Source organism: Athene noctua, chromosome 1, assembly GCF_965140245.1.
Source record: "Athene noctua chromosome 1, bAthNoc1.hap1.1, whole genome shotgun sequence".
NCBI classification, from domain to species: Eukaryota; Metazoa; Chordata; class Aves; order Strigiformes; family Strigidae; genus Athene; species Athene noctua.
The window spans coordinates 231188943-231205791 of record NC_134037.1 but is presented as its reverse complement, the minus strand read 5'-3'; the positions used below and the strand labels follow the sequence as shown (position 1 = coordinate 231205791).

The 16849-nt window shown below is 36.6% G+C and overlaps 1 protein-coding gene across 3 annotated transcripts in view; it reads right to left on the bottom strand.

The window, feature by feature from the left end:
* Positions 1-16849, bottom strand: part of NAA16 (N-alpha-acetyltransferase 16, NatA auxiliary subunit) — a 74658-nt gene that overhangs the window by 27149 nt on the left and 30660 nt on the right. For all 3 annotated transcript variants that reach the window (XM_074912402.1, XM_074912393.1, XM_074912413.1), the window contains exons 8-9: positions 14883-14978; positions 11136-11242 (exon numbers count right to left, since the gene is read on the bottom strand). In XM_074912402.1, the coding sequence (XP_074768503.1) occupies positions 11136-11242; positions 14883-14978 (203 nt within the window). The remainder of the gene's footprint in view (positions 1-11135; positions 11243-14882; positions 14979-16849) is intronic.

Here is a 16849-nt window from a genome sequence, read left to right as displayed (position 1 = left end):
CCAGAATGAAGACAACCGATCACAAGACTTGAGTTATCACCTCTCAAGCAGGCTATTTTAGGGTAAAAGGCCATTGTCTCTTTAAATGTATGCCACTGCAGTTGCTACCGTAGTGCCTAGGAAGGCAATAGGTACTTGAGATAGTGAGTATACGTGACAGTCATTAAAAACTGAAGTACTGATCTCCCAAAATTCAGCACCTCATGTAAAGCCCAGCATATAACATTTGTCAAGGATTTAAAAAAAAAAAAAACAGCTCCACTGAGCACCTCCCAAAGTTGTACACTAACAAAGCAAGTCAAAAAGTAGGAGCACAGCACACTGATGCACCCCCCCACCCCACAAGTGTCACTTTAATAGTCCCTGATGTAGAACATTACAAACGTCAGCTTTATTGGAACAAAATGTCTCCATCGGCAAGCAACTACTCAAGGTGAACGTGAGCTATCTGACCTGAGAAATAATCTCGACACAATTACAACTTTACTAGAGCGTTATCAGCCTCTCTTCCTCCACTCTTCCTTCACAAACTAGATAAGGGCAAACTCAACTTCAGTGAACATCTACATCAGCAGCTTGGCCAAGTGACTGCTGATTTCCAGAAAGCTGAAAGTATCCTTTATACAGTTCTCTGAGACAAGCAGATAATCACTGACAAAACATCAAATGCAAACTATTGCATTGCCTATTAGAATTGCAGAAATAAAGGAATGCCACACGTACCACTTTGAGAGCTCGAAAAAAATCAAGAATGATGGATGTACTATACTGAAACAATTATTACATCCCTTTGTATCTATAGATAGCACCCTCAGACTAACCCTATCTCACTCAAACAACCTGCTCCTTAAGTGCCTAACTGAAGCAGTAGTTATAGATGCTTCACTTGCCAAGTGGCAAAACCATGCACATCACATTTAACCATTTCTAAAAGGTAATCTGTAACAAATGCCAGTTTTCCCCTTTGTGAACCGTTTGAGAAGGAATCCAGATTATGGATTTCACTGTTTCTGTGTATCAGCACTCATGCATATAGGCATGTCCATCTTTATTGTGCCTTCCTGCATCGTCTACTATAGAATTTTAGTGTTGTTACACTTGCATAAAATGCACTTGGCCCAGTACTGAAGTACTAGTTGCAGACTAGCTTGCTGGCTACCAAGCCAATGGCTACAAGCTGACCCTAGTCTTGAAGGTGAAACCCAGTATGATGGTATCAGAATCATTATTAAGGTTGGAAGAGACCTCTACAAACTGCCTAGTCCAGTGCCCCTTACAGAACAGGGTCAGCTGAAGCAGGTTACTCCTGGCCACATCCAGTCACATTTTGACCATCTCCAAGGATGACTACCCCACAACCTCTCTGAACAGCCTATTCCTGTGCTCAAACCCCCATGACATAACTGTCTTCTCTTTTGCTCAAATGTTCTCTTGTATTTTAAATTGTGCACATTATACCTTGTCTGTTCCCTGGGCACCAACAAGAAGCATCTGGTTGTCTTTTTTTCATCCTTGTCTTCAGATATTTATGCATTTAAGATCCCAACTGAGCCTTCTCTTCTCCAGGCTAAACAATCCTAGCTCTCAGCCTCTCCTCATATGCCAGACACTCCAGTCCCTTCATCAACTCCATGGCTTTCTCTGTACCCTTTCCAGTAAGTCCATGTGACTGACACAGGGGAGTCCAGAACTAGACCCAGCACACCAGATGTGTCTCAGCAGGGCTGAGAACTGTGTCCCTCGATTTCATGGCAATGCTTTCACTAACACAGCTCAAGAGGCTGTTGACCTTTGCCACAAGGTACATTGGTGGCTCATGTTCAGTTTACTGTCTGCCAGAACCCCCGGATTATTTTCTGTAAAACTGCTTTCTCATTCTTTAGTCTCCAGCCTATACTAGGACATGATGTTATTCCTCTTAAGATGCAGGACCTACTATCTCCCCTTTGTTAAACTTCCTTTCAGCCAAAAGACTCTCTGAATGACAGCACAATCCTTTCATGCATCTGCCACTCCTCCCACTGTTGTATCACCTGCAAGGCTGTTGAGAGGTACACTATGCCCTAACAACCAAATCATTAACAAAGATGTTGCATACTACCAGCCCCAGTGTTATGCACCTCAGAAAACTAGTTGACTTAATGCTGTTGATCGCAATACTGAGCCTGGCAGTTCAGCCAGTTCTCGGTACACCTGTCTACTAAACTGTACTTCAACAGTTTGTTTGCTAAAGTCATGATAAACACTACCAACTGCTCTTGCCTTGCCCACTAAAGGTAGTAATTTTCTCATAGAATCAAGTTAGTCAGGCATGACTTCCCCTTCATAAATCCATCCTACCAACTCCCAGACACACTTTGTGTGTTTGGTAATGGTTTCCAGAACTATTTGCTCCATTGGCTTTGCAAGGATTGAAATGATGCTGACTGGTCATAGCTCCTCAGATTCTCCTTTTTGTATGTCTTGAAAAACAGGAGTGACATTTGCTCTCCTCCAGTCCTCAGGAAACTCCACCCATCACAAAGACCTTTCAAAGATAAAGTGGCAGTGCAGTGACTTTTTTTCAGCTCCCTCAGCAGTTGTGGGTGCATCCCAGCGGGTCCAATGGGCACATGCACATCCAATCTGTTTAAAAGTTCTATAACCTGATGCTCCTCTACCAAGATGCACATATTTATGAAAGCAATAGAAGTGACACCTGTAGGTCCTCACAATTCATAGAAGTTGTGTATATTCTCTATTGCCTTGGTGTATCAAGTTTGCTACTTTTATCAATTTTCTAAAGCCTAAATAAGACTTCAAGATAGTTTTGCAAAACTGTTGAGCTTGATATGAGAATTTCATTAGGAAAAATGACAAAAAGCATTATCATGAAAGGTGCTTTGAATTTCTCTGGATTCTGTCTCATTAAAAGGTTTGGCATTTTAGAATTTTTTTAGCACAGCAGTGAAAGTTGTCAGTGAAGTCACTGACAATTGATGTGCCTTTCCTTGATATGTATGAGGAATTCACTCTTGGACATGTAAGAGAATAGACAAGTATCTTCAAGACAGCACTAAGGGCACCAACTAGGCATCACTTGAGCAATCCACTGCTCTTCTGTCACACAGAGTCAGTTACAGAATATATACAGATGCCTTAGAGTCTTCTTCTGATCTAGGAAGTCCTATCAGAGGATTGAGTAATGCCTAGAAGATTAAGAATAAAGTATTGAAATTTCCAGTGTTTGTCTTGGTACTCACAGATGGGGGAAGATGCAGTTTGAGGAGGAAAAAAGCCTACTAGGTACCTGCCTGGGACATGTCTTGGTCCCAGGAAGACTAGGCATCTGCTGTATCTGCCAATTAAAGGCACAGATTCAATGCATGAAGGGTACAGTTTAAACTGGGGATTTAGTGTAAAGACCACCAGGATGGTGTTTAGCATAGTGCCTTCTGCTTTCTAGGTAACTCTAGCCCCAGAATTCTTCCATTTTGTGAATGAAGTTATCTAAATAAAGTTAACATGGGGGGGAAAAAGTCCCAAGAAACAAACATGGAGTGAACTTAAAGAGTTTCCCAGAGCAGTAGGACATTCACAGGGTTCCCTCTTGGCATCCTGAACAACAGCCAGAATCAAGTGTGTTTCAAGAGAAATTGTACAAACAGGCACAGGCTGGTATTTGAGAACATGACTGAACTCAGAGCCAAGACATGTGTTTACTGGGGAATTTCTGTAGTAATTATATATTCTAAAAGCTATTTGAAAATCAGATATTCTTGAAGAGAACCAGGAGTTGCTGGTGTTAGTTTTAATACATGAAACAACATTCAACAAGTTATAGAAACATTTCAAGTCTATACTCATATTTTCCCCATCTTAGTGTCTTCAATTTAGCAGCCACACATTACTGTAGATGACTAATTAAAATTTGATTAACAGATTAAAGCATATTCTCCTGAAGACTGAATTTTCTATTTTTGACAGAAAACAGCAAATTGTTTCTGAATGAGATAGCAACTACCTAAAACCACCACAAAACCGTCAAGAACATTCTTCTCATCCATACTTTAGTAAAACCATGCTTCATAATACACACTAATGAAATTATCAACTCAATCCAACATGCACAGCTACAGTAACAACTTATGCAGGATAGTGGGTGAACTTAATTTTCTGGAGATACTTTTTTTTGCATTTTGCTTGTGACTATTTTGCTACACATAAGTTAATTTCCCTGCACTTGTTCCATCTAAGAAGAGTTCCTCTAAGTGATTTAAAGAGTCTGCTAGCTGTTTTAGCAACCCAGAAATTAACTAATTGACACACCAAATCAAACACACTGTCCTTACAAGACACAAGACCAGTTGAGGAAAAAAACAAATTACTGAGCTCAGAATGCAGGTCTGTTCCTTAACACTAGTAACCTGTATAAGGAGGTCTCAGCTCACGTTCAGACCAGTCTTTCCTTTCTCCAGACTAACAGGTAACTAGAACCTGATATGGGTAGAGTACTTTTTACATTTGTGAGCTTCTTCATCTTGATCAAGAGTTTCCACATTTAGAAGCCCCAAGCTGTATTTACAGCATTCCCCAGGGGCTCCCATAGAATGAATAGAAGACACAGCCAATTTCTTCACAACATACAGTGGCTACTTCAGGAGTCATCTGGAAGAAACATACAGTAATGAACATTATTCTTATCAACTAAATATTTTGTTAAAAGAAGAACAAAGCCATCAAGACAGTGTTTCAGCAAATTATTTCTCTAATATGTTGTAGGTAAAAGGTGATCTATGACAGTAACCGCAATCATGTATCACTGAACAGAGTCTACAGAGTATTATAAACTTGTTTTGAATGAGACAAAAAACACAAGACAGTCTGACAGTCTCACTCTCCAATTAATCTGTTCTTCAGTTGGAAAGAAAGAATTTGGCGGTGTACTAATGTAGCAAGTTGGGAAGTGATTAGTGCATGCCTCTCGTATCTGCAAACAGTGATCATAATTATCACTTAAGAACATGAACTTCTTACATAACAACCTTATTCATCAACATTACCTGTGGAAAAATAAGTTGCCAATATTATAGAAAATGATAAAACATCTCCTTTCCAGTTGGCCTTCATCCAACATTTCCTCCTGCAATTCAATGCCCCCCTCATTTTTTCTTATTTCAGTATTAATTTCATGCTACAGCATGGTATAGAAGTGAACTTGGGATACTGAACAGCTGGCATTATTTTAGAGTATTTTAATAGACAAAATCTCTATCTACAGTATAATATATTTGATCAAGTTTAAATGGCAGTACAGTTTCTAGACAAAAAACAACTGCTAGCTCCATTTCAAGCTTCTCACCCTTCAATTTCTACTACTTTTACCACCTCCAGCCTAGATGGTTTGATAAACAGGGAAAGTCAAAATCCATCTCACATGCTGCTTATCAGACTAATGTAACAGCACGAAATCGGAAGAATCACTCAGAATTTTGAAGGATTAAACAATTTGATAAATCTCTTCTAAAACTAGGGAAAAAAAATTATATCACAATCACCATTATGACTATCACTGCTTTGCAAGAAATGAAGGACCATAGAACGTGCAATTGGACCTTGTAGCAGAAACATATATAGTAATATACAGCAAAGCAAGCTTAACATTTTCTCCCCCTTCCAATCAGCTTCCACAATTGTTATAGTCTGCCTTAAGTACCTCCAAAACGTAGCTCTCCAATATCAGTGGGTTAACAACTCACTCCTAGAAGATAGCAAACAATATTGCTGAGACTGTGATGAAGCACCCAGCTAACCTACTCATCCTGGGTTTCACCATACTGTCTTGTTACCTTCTCAAGTGTCCAAGTTCCAAGCAGTTAGCAAATTCTGAAGAGTTTCATTTTCTTACCAGTTATGCAGTCAAATATAAGCCTCTGCACATACCAAACCGAACACAAGGCCAACACATGTACGATTTTTTTCTGCTCCAGAATTTTAGGGAAGGCAGATTGCATAATATAAAGCATACTTTAACTCATTAGAGACTTATTTATTAAACAAGATTTTACCTTAAAAGAAGTCTGTGAATGCCAAAAAGCAAAGCTGTATGTAATCTTTCTTTACTGAACAGATTTCATATCCTCATGGCTTTGGTTACTCAAAGAAAGTCTTTCAGCAATAACCTTAAGGGTTTTTTTTTTCATGAAACAAATAACTACACTACTGTACTATGATGTTTTTCCCTCTTAAGGTACCCTTCTGTGACTTCACCCAAATGATCTTACAAGAGAGTAATTCTACAAAATTCTTAAACAATAACTCAAGTGCTAAGGAAGATTAAAAACATTTTTGCTCCTTAAGCAAAGTAAAACATATTTAGGGAAGTTGATGAAGAACCAGTTGTATCTCACACCTTTCTCCACTTAATACTCACATAAGCACATAAACAAATTCCAGTTAAGTAGCTGAAAAAAGTGACATGCCCTCCACCCAGTTAACACTCCAGTTATTTCAGTTTTGGTTTTTTGGTGGGCCATTCATAATTTATTTCTAGAAGCAACTGGTAGAGCTTGTTCAATGTTAGTTTCATAGATATGCAATACTCAAAATATTTGATAACAAGTATAAACAGTTCCCAACACATGCCAGTGAAACATGGTAGGCACCTTCAGGTTCAGACATCTATAGTTAGATAACCATAATACAGGTGCCTGTCCTCCCTCTACAATCAAAACAGATCTATCAGATTTACCTAGCACAGTCAAAAGGAGCCTTGATAGCTGTTCAACTCATCCTATGTAGGAGACCACATATGGTGGTGAGCTGAACAGGTCCCTATGTCCACTGACTTAAACTCACATGCCTGAATGTGGAACTTAATGTCAATCCTTGACTGTTAAAAACATATTCCAGAGAATCTGGGAGACAAACAACCAAAAAGAAAGTTTTTGAAATCTAAACACACATCTGTCTAAAATAATTCACCCCTAAAAGATAGAACTAAGAAAAACAGAGCTAAGGATAACTACTTCAAGCATCTTCTTACTGGACGAGTCATGACAAAATTTTTGTCAAAAGTTATGCCTGGCATACAATAACTAAACTTTTTTTGTGTTAATCAAACATACTAAAAATTATCTGAAGGCAGGAATGTACAGGAGCACAATATACCCTTTATCATAGAACCAGAGAATGATTTGGGTTGGAAGGGACCTTACAGATCATCCAGTTCCAACTCCCCCACCATGGGCAGGGACACCTTCCACTAGACCAGGTTGCTCAAAGCCCCGTCCAACCTGGCCTTGAACACTGCCAGGGAGGGGGCAGCCACAGCTGCTCTGGGCAACCTGTGCCAGTGTCTCACCAACCTCACAGGAAAGAATTTATTCCTTATAGCTAATCTAAATCTACTCTCTTTCAGTTTAAAACTGTTACACCTCATCTCATCACTACACTCCCTGATAAAGAATTCCTCTCCATCTTTCCTGTAGCCCCCTGTAAGTACTGGAAGGCTGCTATAAGGTCTCCCTGGAGCCTTCTCTTCTCCAGGCTGAACAACCCCAACTCTCTCATCCTGTCCTCATAAGGGAGGTGCTCCAGCCCCTGATCATCTTCATGTCCCTCCTCTGGACTTGCTCCAATAGGTCCATGTCCTTCTTATGTTGGGGTCCCCAGAGCTGGACACAGCACTCCAGGTGGGGTCTCACAAGAGCAGAGTAGAGGGGGAGAATCACCTCCCTCGACCCGCTGGTCATGCTTCTCTTGATGCAGCCCAGGATACAGCTGGCTTTCTGGGCTGAAAGCACACATTGCTGGCTCACAGTCAGTTTTTCATCTACTACTATCCCCAAGTCCTTCTCCTCAGGGCTGCTCTCAATACACTCATCACCCAGCCTGTATTTGTGCTGAGGATTGCCCTGACTCATGTGCAGGACCTTGCACTTGGCCTTGTTAAACTTCATGAGGTTTGCAGGAGCCCACCTCTCAAGCCTTCCCTCCAGCATGTCAAGCACACCTCGATGTCACTAGTGGTAAGCTATGCAAAGATTTTTTTTTCCCTATTCCTACAAACATTAAAACAACAAAAAGACTACCTTATCTGTCTTCAGGATCCTTTATTTAGACACAGTTTTATTGATCACCAGTGAGGTCTCAGATAAGATTTCAAACAACAACACAAGAAATTGACTCAAATCAGACATATTCCTAGTCTCCCTGATACAAGGCAGAGTAACAAATACGTACAAAAAGTATAGGAGAAGGATTTTGTGAAACAATTCTCAAACCAAAAGTGAGTGTAGTTAAATGTAATGTTTGGCCAACCTGTAAAGTAAAAATTACTCTAGTGGATTCCTGGTTTATTACTCATTTGTTAAGCAATTTACCTTTTAAACTCCTTAATTGCTTAAAGGATCTTTGATCAAGTCAATGCTAACATACTAAAACACTGCTAGCTGATCATCATAAGCTTCAGCTGTGTTTTAACTCCTTAAATAGACCAAAAATCAGAATTTTTCCCACCTTGTTTTCTGATGTTATTTTCACAACTTCTACCAAGTATACCAAACCTGGTTTAGATCTTTATCACCACAATGCCTGTACTGGAATACAAAGCATAACTTTCAACCTATAGCCTTGGTATTTGGAGTCTAAGCAGTGCAAGAACTGCAGTTTCTAAAAACTTCCTGAATAGTCTTCACTTTGATCTGGGCAAGTCCTAAAGCTTTGCAGCTCTATATACCTGAAGCAAAAGCTGTTCACGTAAAGCTTAACTAGTGTTAGTAGACTAGAATCTGTTTTTAAAAATCAAAATATGCCAGCAATTTTTATTTGAAGCGTTTAGTATAAAGTACCAACTTACAGCTATTAGATAATAAACCACATTTTCTTGAACACATCTGACAAACGCTTGCCTTCTATACAACCACTTTTTTTTTCCCTCTCCAAACAGACAGGAGACATCAGTCTTTTTCCTCTAGAAACAGCTCCTCTTCACATCACCTTCTGGTCTCCCCATTCCGGTGCAGAAGTTGTTCTTAACACCTAAATGGTAACAGTTACTTACTGAGAAATATAATCCTCATCTTTGTTTATCAAGTAAAGTTCTATTTTTTTCTCTCCCACTATTCCTCTGTATTCTTGCAGATACTGAATTAAGTCACTCACATTATCCTTTCCTACATATAAAATATCACAGCACTATTTTTAAAATTTGCGTTAAGTACATACAAAACCCCCCTTGTATTAACATTGCTTATTTCACCTTTTTCCCAAAACCATGGTTTATAAGAGATCCTGCACTCATCTAGAGTTCTAGAAAGAAGAAACTTTCTAGGCTTAAATATCAGCTCTCAAAATCCTCACATCTATGCCACTTCAAAATGCAACTGCAGTTGAGTACACTAAATTACACCTGTTTCCGAAGAAGTAAGTGGGGAACTGTTCATTCCCAGCTTCTAGAGAATTCAGTACTTTGCCAAGTATTTTCTAGTAGGCATAACTTGATCCAGACTACAATTCTTTCTATTCTCAGTTAAAGTATACCAGTAATTTATGTAAAAAGCTAGTATTAAGCACCGACTTAAACACATTAGATACTGAAATACAGCAATTTCCTGAAAGATGTAGCACACATTTTACCCCAATTTGCTGCCCCCTAACCCCTAAATTTTAGTAAATCTGAAATTAACTGTCAGAGTAAAACTAAAGTTTCTCTTAGTTTCAAAGATCCTTCTGTTAGACTAGTTACACAAAAACCCAACCAAGTGAAATATGAAAGAGACCTTGTCCTGGAAGAAGAAAGAAGAGGAAAATACTTTTGCAGAAGTTACCAGCACAAACAAATCCAAGCATGTTTGGAAATTGTGAACCTTCTGATTTTGATTACTTTTTAGGATTAAGCTTGTAGTTCTAAGCAGCACTGATTTGATACAATGAAGAATGGCAGCAAGGCACCTTTCTGGTTAAGTCTGCCCCAAAACATGGTAGTCCTAATTTTATTTTAGCCTATTACGTCAAAAACAATTAAGTACTAAACATCTTTTCACGTGCCAAATGAGTTTATGCATACCTATAACTTCTAGGTTTTCATACTTCAAATAGCTAAGGTAAAACTTCCACAGCGCTGACTGTACTAATGTCTGGACAGTCAGTGTATGTAACATCATTCAAAAAAATTCAATGCCATTTCAAAAGTTTACAATGAAAAGTATGCATTAACAATAAGCACCAAAGAAAAGCTTGTACTACACACAATACCAGAATTTACTAAAATTAGGTCAACAATGGAGACAAAGTACAAATTAATTTTCCAAATGGAAGTGTAACAAAAATTTCATGTTAGGACAACCAGCAGAGAGACTCTTAGAAGAATAATTTTAGCCCAATTAAAGGAATATCCACTGCTGGTTGAAAAGCTGCATCATGTATTCAGGGTTTTTCCAGCTACAAAACCCTCTTCTTACCTAGTTATGAATGGATTAGAATATGCAGTTTTATTGCTTGTGGCAAAGATAGCAACGTCTGAATAGACTGACCTTTATTTTGTTTACTACACATTTTAGCAACATGCTTTAGTTTGAAAATTTACTATCCCTTACTGACAAGCTTGGAATGAAGAATTACATTTGAAACAAGTTCCAATGCGACACAGTTTTGCCAAAATTGTAAGAGTTTAGAAGTACAAAAATTAAACATTAAAGTTTTAGCTAAAAGACTGAAATAGGAAACAAACCTTTGTGGTAAATACTAATGTATTCATGTGTTCACACAATTCAGAATGTACATAGAACAACAGGCATCTATGTGGTATCTTAAAATTATGACTTCTGGTGACATCATAAACCATAAGTTGAAAGAATCCTGACACTTGCACTCAAAGTACAGAAAAATTATTATCTTAGATTTTAAGAACTTCAGTGTGTTCTGCATCAATCTGACCTCGAGCATTTCAACATCAACTGTCTACAGAAGTGAAGTTTCACATATATTAAGCATCATCAAGTGATCAGTCACATATGACAAAAATCACACATTAAGGAGGAAAATGTTCAGCAACAGTTATTGGTAAGTTACAGAAAAATCTATGTAAAACAGATAGTGTGTTAGAAATTCAATACAGAAGACTTAATTAAAACCAAATAAATACTAAATTTTACCTTTTCTGGATTGTAATATAAAGATTTCAAAGTAGTAAACAAAGGTGGGCAGCCTTTACTGAAGTTAACCCTCAGGAACTTATCCATTAGTTCTCTAAATTTTTCACCTAGAAACAAAAGTGTATTTGGTTATATGTCAGTGATTGCAAGTCTTATATAAAAATAAGTACTAACTGCGGTCCAACTCTGGATAATAGAGTAACTGATAAACTGCAATTACAGGTTTTCATCTTTCCTGTTACTTAAGATATAAATATGCTCTGAAAAAAAAAAGGTCAGAGTAAAAGGTTGCTAGTGTTTAGGAGACTGCTGATGAAGACATGGTAACAGCCCTTAGACCTGTGATAAAGTATTAAGTGCTAGCTACAGAGGATGTAGCAAGTGCTATTTAAACAAACATTGGAAAAAATTATAATGGTAAAAGTAACTAAGCACTGGAATGGATTACCTTGGAGATCTTGTAAAAGCTCCATCACTGGAAGTTTTTATGATTTAGAGAAATGTGTGTTAGGAATTGTGCAACTAACTATCCTGCTTTGAGGAAGAAGGATGGATGAAACAAACCCTCTACCTCTATTCTAGTCCTATTTTTTTGAGTAGGACATGACTTCCAGCCATATGATTTGTTTCTGGGATCAGAAATATAATAGAAGACTGGGTTTCAAGAAGGATAAGTACCATATCAGAATTGTCTTTATCAAAATATACTGGCAGAAAGCTAAAAATATTATTATGTTTTCAGGTAAAAATAACAGTACTTGCAGTATGTTACCTTTCTGAGAAATGCTTTTTCCAAAAAAAAAAAAAAAAAAAAAAAAAAAAAAGGCAGGACTTCAAAGAGAAGATATAGACAGGAAACAGGAAAATAGATGTTGAAAAATTAGTTCTTTCCAGTTGTTTCATTTTTTTGGGGGTTTATGTTGTTTTTTGGTTTGGGGAGGGGTGTTTAAAATTTTTTTATTGATGGTTTTTGCTTTGCAAAGGGATGAAGTTGCCACACTTCATCGCCTAATCTGTTGTGGACTTCTTTAAACAAGGAAGTAGTACACTTCACATACTGTTAATATATACACATAAAACTTGAAATAAACTTTATTAAGAACACAGTACAAATTTGTTTAACAGACTGTTTTATAGGTGTCCAGAAAAATGAAGATACAATTGCTTTGTATATAATGTTCTTACCTACTTCCACCAATTCTTAATTGTCCTATACTTGGTGTTATCAGCACTGTTACTGAGACTAGCAAATGTAACTCATCTTCTAGTTTCACTGTACTAAAACTGCTATATACAGAAATTCATATTATCTGTGGATTGGGATCCATAACTAAACTATAAACACATGCTTTATTACAAATGTATTAATTAAAACTTGGTTTTATTGTACTACAAGAAACTCCCCCACGTGACAGAAAAGATCTATCTCTGTTTCCCACTTTCTTCTGTTAAATTATTGTAATTTATACTCTTGATGGAAGAATTGTAATTCTGAATTTAGGAAAGCAAGATCTTAGTTTCCATTAAGTACATGTTTATTTAAGGAAAGCAGAAGAGCTTTAAACCAAAGCCTGAAAAATGAAAAACACGCAGCTAGGCACCCGTATATGACATGAAGCCAAGCTCAAAATTTAGTCTCCGAGGCACAGAAAAGACCCAACCACAGAACAGTCAATCCACAGTAGCATAAACAAACCTCTAACTGGATGGCCAGCCTCCAACCCCCCAACCTCTATCAGTCTGAAAAGAGTCTTCCTCCATGTAAGTGTTTTCCATCTGGACCAAGGAGCTGATTTGTATCAAATACAAGGTTAAGATGCAATCCCATGGCAAGGTCTGGGAAGGACTGCCCTTTTAATACAAGCCTGCACTGTAGAGTATTTTAAGCCAACTCTGAATCAACCAATGTTGGTTGCAAGCAACTGGTCAGTGACAACACTGAAACAGCAATGTCATTTAACCAAAACCTCCATCCTCTTGAATGCAAATACATTTCTGCAAACAAGTCTGTTTCTACACTTTCATATTCTATTAATTTCTGTCAATAGGAGTTCTAATCTACTGCACTTATAAACACAAGAAATCATATCAAATAGATTAATTCCTAGAGGATTAAAAACAGTTTTGTACATTCATGACTGATACAAGCTTAGAAGATTAACAGAAACACAGGTTTTAGTTTAGGAAGATTCTTATTTGTTATGTAAGTAACAAAATAGCTGTCAGATTTTTCCTCAATTGACCTAATCATGAATTTTGCTTTCATTTAGCCTATTGCTACAGCAAGAACAATTAATCCTTATTACTGAGTTTATTTCTATTTATCATGAAAATTCTGTTAAACTACACTGTCAGACAATAAAATAACCTAGTGCAAAACATACAGTGAAATTAAGTCAACAGCAAAACACTAGCAATAAAGATATGGAAAAAATATTTTGCAGGTTACCTCCTGGTTAGCTATGTATTACCATAAAAATTTTATTACAGGAGAAAACCAATTACTTGTCACATAACTTTTGAAATCTAGCTGAACTGCGTTAAAATTTGGCCTTGTATCTTCAAAGAACCAGAAATATCTGGGATTAAGGAAGGCACAAGGCTTACTTCAGGGCTAAATCTCTTTATGATGCAGTTAAAATCTTGTGATTTACACAGGAAAGGTGCCTGCACGTTCAGACTCCTTAGCAACAACAGCAAAGTGGACTAGCTATGCTCTGTAGCATTTAAAGGTACAAGTGCAGTGCTCAGTAAATTAACTAAAAACTAACCTCACAAAATTAAAAGCATGGGGAGGTATGCTGGGAATTTGCAGTTAAACTTAAAAATTTCATGACACTTGATATCTAGCTTACATACTTTATATTTATTTCCAGAAGTTTTCTACTGGGGTTTCAGTAGTTAGCTACATACAAAGTGTACTTTTTTTTTTAATGGAATTTACCATTTCATTTAGCCTCCTACATTTTATTCTGCAAGATCGTAGCTTTCTCATTTGAAAATTATAACCATATTCCCTCAAGAACTGAGGATATCTGTGCACTTTCAAAAGAACTTTCAAAGGACAGAGTCACTGAAAGACCTATAAAGTTACAAATAAAATTTGTGCTACATAACACCGTGGACCTGTGTTTTGTTCCTATTCTTATGAAATTATCAGCACAAAGTTGACGTTGTAGATTTAAGTTCTAATGGTTCTACAAAGTGTTGTACATCCAGTAAGATATTCAGACAAAAAATATTTGGTGTTTTCTGTACAGTACAAAAACTGTCCAGAAACGCAATCATATGCTACCATGATTGTTATATGCATCATTTACATCTGATTTCAGTGTTTATAAGTTCTCTTATATATTTATAACTTATGTATATTAAAGATATAAGAGGGGAATGTGTATATACACACACCCCTTTAGCTCAAGTGTACCATACCCCCTACCTTTTAACTTATGATTCTTAACTTGCATGACGCAGAAAAGTTATGTGCAAGAATTCCTACCATCTATATACCATTCTATAGTTTTATCAATACAAATATTACATCTATCATATCACCATATTGGAGCACATTAACTTTTTCTATCAGCGCCTAAAATATATAAAACTTAATCTATTCAAAGAGAAATGCATATATCTGCTTTTTGTACATGTAAAATTAGTTATTAAATGCACATTCAACAGCCTGATGAAAACTTAAGGAAAGAAAAAAGAAATAAACTATTATGGAACAGATATGCAACTTGTTACCTGAAACAAAGTTTAAAGGTAATCTTCTAGGTGAAACTGCTCTGGGATGTCTTTTACTAACTTCTTCATAAATCTGAAGCCTCTCTTCTAAAGTGCCTATTATCAGTAAATATAATAGATATAAGTAACAGATAAAAATCTAGTCTTCTAAATGTTTTAGATGTTGAGAATTAATTTAGCTAGACTTCTTATACAGTTTGGATTTGGAATAATTTAAAACATTTCAAGCTATTTTTTCCTGTTAATCATAAACATTACTGTGTAAAACTGTGTACTGAAAACACACCGTATGCACAATACACAACCATCAGCATTATTCAGTAAGGATAAATTGCAAAAACGACAATTACCTCACACATTCAATCATACAGTATTACAAGTCAGTTTTTCAGTTACATGCTGTGCAGACCCATTCACACAGACTGACATTCATAGCTTCAAATTAACTTTTTTCAGCATGCATTTGTTTCAGACATACTTAAAGCATTCAGAGAAATATACTGCATTTCTAAATCCTAGGTATACAAATAGCATACTATACAAGCATGCCTTTATTATAGGTCCTCTGGTGGCAGCAAAACTAGAGCACAATACTGCCAGTGTAAGTAATGAGCACCAGAACTTTATACCTTAATGCTTAACAGAAATAAATCTACTTAAAGATTTTTCTTCCCACTCCTCCCCTTTCCCCCATAATATGCTTTGGAGCTCCAATGTGGTTAGAACTTGAATAAAACTAATCTGTTGCTTTGAAATGCCATTTTCACATAATTAAGATCCATTTTGCTTAAGTATTATTAAATTCATCAAGCAATTCAAATAAAACTGAATGTACAGATCAAGACTAAGACAACATATATTTAATAAATATATCTGTTTTTCTTTCATAAGAAAAACAATCTTGTCACTGAGCTCAGATGTTGGGGAAGGGGGGGGAAAAATGTTACCCAGTGGCTCCAAGAGATGTAGAATTCTAAAGTTATACTAAAATAATGTTTGGATTGGAACTAAAGCATATAGAAGCCCTAATTGAAGTCACAAGTTGGAGCTCCAGAACTTACCATGGGGGAGGAAATAGTCCTAAGACCACCTAAAAAATAAAGTAGCATTATTAGTTTTATAAATTAGTACAGTTTTAATCTACATAGGATTTTAATATGTCATACTACTGAATTGGTTCTTGGTTAAGAACTACATATTTTTGTAAACGTATTTATTATATCAAACAATAATCAAGTTCTTGGGTAATTAATTTTCTGAGACAATAATCATTTTCAACTCTACAGATACACTAGGAAAACCATTCAAAGTGCAACACTACTCTCTGCAGGAATGTTACAGAAAGCAATCATTTTTATTTCCCACTCAAGCCATATTCCCAGACCTTCTGAAACACAACTATACAATCTTCTAGAAAGCTGGTTGAGAAAAACAATGCAGCTACAATATCTAGAAGTAATATCCTTGTGGGCTTATGATTTATGATGTCATCAGAATAACTCTAATAAGAACTCCACTAATTAATGAGCAGTAAAATACAAGGACACCATTCCAGTGTAAAGGTAAACATTTGGGAGAGTTGCCACTGCAAAACACTTACAGTATAAATCATTGCAATACTGTTCTTTTAAAAAGCCAAAACAATTAGCTATTTTCCTGGAAAGACAGAACAGCAGTAATGTGAACTAGCATCGGAATAACAAAGATTTTATCACATTTATCACCTTTTTCTGCAAAAAACAGCTTAAATTTTTTTTTCAGATGGCCTATTTTTAAAAGACCATCTGAAATAGATAATTGGATTTCCTCTACATGCCAGTAGAAAGAAGTAGCACCTAAACAAGTTTCAGAATGACAATTTTATATTGTGTATCACAGTAGTCCAACAATCATCTACTAGACAGGAATGGATTATTATTTGGTTTCCAAGTTCATGTATGGCAAGGAAATATTCTTCATGTAAATGC